Source organism: Nanorana parkeri, unplaced genomic scaffold, assembly GCF_000935625.1.
Source record: "Nanorana parkeri isolate BGI_ZX_2015 unplaced genomic scaffold, ASM93562v1 scaffold911, whole genome shotgun sequence".
Classification (NCBI taxonomy): domain Eukaryota; kingdom Metazoa; phylum Chordata; class Amphibia; order Anura; family Dicroglossidae; genus Nanorana; species Nanorana parkeri.
In genome coordinates this window covers 161642-166413 of record NW_017307179.1, presented here as the reverse complement: position 1 = coordinate 166413, position 4772 = coordinate 161642, and the positions used below count along the sequence as shown (strand labels likewise).

The 4772-nt window shown below is 56.9% G+C and overlaps 1 protein-coding gene across 1 annotated transcript in view; it reads left to right on the top strand.

The window, feature by feature from the left end:
* Positions 1–4772, top strand: part of LOC108794906 (cGMP-dependent 3',5'-cyclic phosphodiesterase-like) — a gene marked incomplete at its 3' end in the record, with an annotated part of 167647 nt that overhangs the window by 1586 nt on the left and 161289 nt on the right. The window contains exon 2 of the mRNA XM_018566048.1: positions 906–995. Within this exon, the coding sequence (XP_018421550.1) occupies positions 906–995 (90 nt within the window). The remainder of the gene's footprint in view (positions 1–905; positions 996–4772) is intronic.

Genomic DNA, 4772 nt, shown 5'->3' with positions numbered 1-4772 from the left:
GAGAAAGGGGGGAGATAGAGGAGAGAGAGTGGGGGGATAGAGGAGAGGGAGAAAGTGGGGGAGAGAGAGGAGAGAGAGGGGGGTTGATAGAGGAGAGGAAGACAGAATGAGGTGGGGTCAGAGATAAAAGAAGTTAATGATAGACAACATTGACAGGGTAGCAGATACCACGGAGGGGGGAGGGTAGATGATGGGACTCTGAGGACCACATAGAAGGAGTAAGGACACCAAGCATCACATTCCTCCCGATATGGAGCCGCTGAGATACGGCCGCAGTAATGGGGAGAATGCTGCAAGGAAATTGGTTTTCTATCTCGGCGGTGGTGCGTGCGAGCGGCGGAGCCATGACTGCGACGTCTGCTTAGTACAGATATGATACAAAGTATCAGTGATCCATGGCCGGGTATTATGTGTATCCCGGGACGGGTCGCTCTCATACTCTTATCTTCCACTATATGTATTTATATATACAGCACATTGCCAGTGACATCAATATATATCCACAGACTGCATGATAGAGGGGACTACAGCACGGTGATCCCGCCTTTGTGCCTCTGGAAGAACCTGCATATATCTTTACACCAAGTGCTTCTACATGAGAAAGTTTGAAATCAGGCTTGCAATGGCAGTGACTGCTCTGTTAGCAGGAGGTGGAGGGGCTCTGGTGGGCTCACAGGATGGAGAGAGCCCAGAGCAGGTGTCACCAGTGGGGCAATGTTTTCTAGGAGTCCATACAGCAGGTTGGGGGGGGCAATGACCTGGATGGCATGGGGGGGAGAGGTTGGGGGGGGCAATGACCTGGATGGTATGACTGCAGCTTCTGAAGAAAGTTGCCTCCCTAATACATGGCACAAATCCGATGCTGTGATTTCTGGTGACTTTGTCATTTTTTTTTTTTTCCCCAGGGCCCTCTGCTGACCCTCGGCTCTGTCATCGATCTCCCTCACCTCCGGACAGCCATCAAAGATGCCACCACTGCTGTTATGCCAAAAGTGGTAAGTCAATGCCAACTTGTGATATCCCCGGGGAGAGACATGACACATTCTGTACAACATACACACTGCCCATCTTGGGGAAAAGCCAGTAGGGATGGTGGGAGCCCCTCATAATGGGCACAGCGGGGGTACAGACCCGGGAACTCAGCACAGGGATGGTGGGGGCCCCTCATAATGGGCACAGCAGGGGTACAGACCCGGGAACTCAGCACAGGGATGGTGGGGGCCCCTCATAATGGGCACAGCAGGGGTACAGACCCGGGAACTCAGCACAGGGATGGTGGGGGCCCCTCATAATGGGCACAGCAGGGGTACAGACCCGGGAACTCAGCACAGGGATGGTGGGGGCCCCTCATAATGGGCACAGCAGGGGTACAGACCCGGGAACTCAGCACAGGGATGGTGGGGGCCCCTCATAATGGGCACAGCAGGGGTACAGACCCGGGAACTCAGCACAGGGATGGTGGGGGCCCCTCATAATGGGCACAGCAGGGGTACAGACCCGGGAACTCAGCACAGGGATGGTGGGGGCCCCTCATAATGGGCACAGCAGGGGTACAGACCCGGGAACTCAGCACAGGGATGGTGGGGGCCCCTCATAATGGGCACAGCAGGGGTACAGACCCGGGAACTCAGCACAGGGATGGTGGGGGCCCCTCATAATGGGCACAGCAGGGGTACAGACCCGGGAACTCAGCACAGGGATGGTGGGGGCCCCTCATAATGGGCACAGCAGGGGTACAGACCCGGGAACTCAGCACAGGGATGGTGGGGGCCCCTCATAATGGGCACAGCAGGGGTACAGACCCGGGAACTCAGCACAGGGATGGTGGGGGCCCCTCATAATGGGCACAGCAGGGGTACAGACCCGGGAACTCAGCACAGGGATGGTGGGGGCCCCTCATAATGGGCACAGCAGGGGTACAGACCCGGGAACTCAGCACAGGGATGGTGGGGGCCCCTCATAATGGGCACAGCAGGGGTACAGACCCGGGAACTCAGCACAGGGATGGTGGGGGCCCCTCATAATGGGCACAGCAGGGGTACAGACCCGGGAACTCAGCACAGGGATGGTGGGGGCCCCTCATAATGGGCACAGCAGGGGTACAGACCCGGGAACTCAGCACAGGGATGGTGGGGGCCCCTCATAATGGGCACAGCAGGGGTACAGACCCGGGAACTCAGCACAGGGATGGTGGGGGCCCCTCATAATGGGCACAGCAGGGGTACAGACCCGGGAACTCAGCACAGGGATGGTGGGGGCCCCTCATAATGGGCACAGCAGGGGTACAGACCCGGGAACTCAGCACAGGGATGGTGGGGGCCCCTCATAATGGGCACAGCAGGGGTACAGACCCGGGAACTCAGCACAGGGATGGTGGGGGCCCCTCATAATGGGCACAGCAGGGGTACAGACCCGGGAACTCAGCACAGGGATGGTGGGGGCCCCTCATAATGGGCACAGCAGGGGTACAGACCCGGGAACTCAGCACAGGGATGGTGGGGGCCCCTCATAATGGGCACAGCAGGGGTACAGACCCGGGAACTCAGCACAGGGATGGTGGGGGCCCCTCATAATGGGCACAGCAGGGGTACAGACCCGGGAACTCAGCACAGGGATGGTGGGGGCCCCTCATAATGGGCACAGCAGGGGTACAGACCCGGGAACTCAGCACAGGGATGGTGGGGGCCCCTCATAATGGGCACAGCAGGGGTACAGACCCGGGAACTCAGCACAGGGATGGTGGGGGCCCCTCATAATGGGCACAGCAGGGGTACAGACCCGGGAACTCAGCACAGGGATGGTGGGGGCCCCTCATAATGGGCACAGCAGGGGTACAGACCCGGGAACTCAGCACAGGGATGGTGGGGGCCCCTCATAATGGGCACAGCAGGGGTACAGACCCGGGAACTCAGCACAGGGATGGTGGGGGCCCCTCATAATGGGCACAGCAGGGGTACAGACCCGGGAACTCAGCACAGGGATGGTGGGGGCCCCTCATAATGGGCACAGCAGGGGTACAGACCCGGGAACTCAGCACAGGGATGGTGGGGGCCCCTCATAATGGGCACAGCAGGGGTACAGACCCGGGAACTCAGCACAGGGATGGTGGGGGCCCCTCATAATGGGCACAGCAGGGGTACAGACCCGGGAACTCAGCACAGGGATGGTGGGGGCCCCTCATAATGGGCACAGCAGGGGTACAGACCCGGGAACTCAGCACAGGGATGGTGGGGGCCCCTCATAATGGGCACAGCAGGGGTACAGACCCGGGAACTCAGCACAGGGATGGTGGGAGCTCCTCATAATGGGCACAGCGGGTGTAACTTAATTTAACTTGGTATTAGCCTCTTGCATTCTATGTATAGAAAAACATAGACTGGGAAAGGGAGAAGCAGGCAAGGAGACAGACTGGTGTGCTACAGCGCAGGGACTTTGCTGATAGGAGGAGAGAACAGAGTGACAGAGATATGAGCGCATCAGTCTGCTGCTTCTCCTTTCACTGTTCAGTCACAGGCTGTGGGAGAGACAAGACCTGTTAATGTTATTGAACTGCAGCAGACAAAAGTCAGGTCTCCTGCCCAGTCGGACGTGCTGTGCTGTGTAGTGAAGTTCATGTAAATCTCCGCACTGGATGGACAGAATTACAAATCCTCATCTGTTTGCCTGGAGTCCAGCGGATAGAAAACCTGAGCTTCGCTGGCGCCCTGGTAAATGTTTCATTCATTCTCTGTGGAGTGCTAGTAAATCTTTAATAAAATCACATGAAAGGGAAATGTTTGGTATTCAGATTAGCGGCGAGGGGAGCGAAGAGCGATAAATTCACCGGGCGGAAAGAAAGCTGATTAATGCGCTCTTACAATATTCACCTACATCGCAGCGCGTTCACACGGCGTGAAAAGAGCGGAAATCCAACCCGGCGCAGATGACAACAAAGGAATGAAGAGAGAATGTCACAAATATTGTTAAATTCCATGGGCCGGTAAAGTGTGCCCCAGGGACGTGCCGTGCCTTCTGCGCTGGGTGAGGCATCCCCCAGCCCGCCAAAGCTCCACCTCCACCCTGCTGAAGCTCCACCCCCAGCTCAGTAACCAAGCTGTGTGGGAAGGAGGAAGGGAGGAGACGGGAAGGAGCCTTCCTGTTCCTCACTTGCTTGTCACTGCTGAGGCATCGAAATCGATGGCCTCAGAGGCTGTGACAGCCCTTGCCTCACTAGGTTAGGTTACACAAGCAGTGGGGAAGCCCGCTGCGGTGTAACCTTCGGTGTGACTCCCCCTGGGCCCGGCATCACGGGTGTTTTGCAGGAAGCGGGGAAGGAGACCAGCGAACATCCCATCCAGAATTGAACTAGAAACAGCGCTGATTGCATCACTGTCATTCCCCGTTAAGCGAAGTCAGGGGAGAAGCTATTGAAGCGTGATGTGCAATCCAAAAGCATTTTAGGATTTGAAAGGTGGGGTAGGCTGAGGGGTAACAAGAGGAAGCTTTGAGAGGATTTATTTAAAGGGGTATTTATTTGTCATGTAATGATTAACAAACCAGCAAAGCGTTTACTTTAAAGGAGAACTATGGGGTCAGTGTTTTCCCCCATAGTTCTCCTTAGGGTGACGGGAGGACACAAACTAGCGTCCTCCCGTCACCCCTAAGCTCAGTATATAGGGAGCTACAGCTCGCGGTATACTGAGACGCCGCAGCGGATCCCGACTTAGACGTCGGGATCCGCCCAGCTGCGTGAGTGACAGCTGGCTCTGCCTATCTAGAGGCAGAGCCAGCTG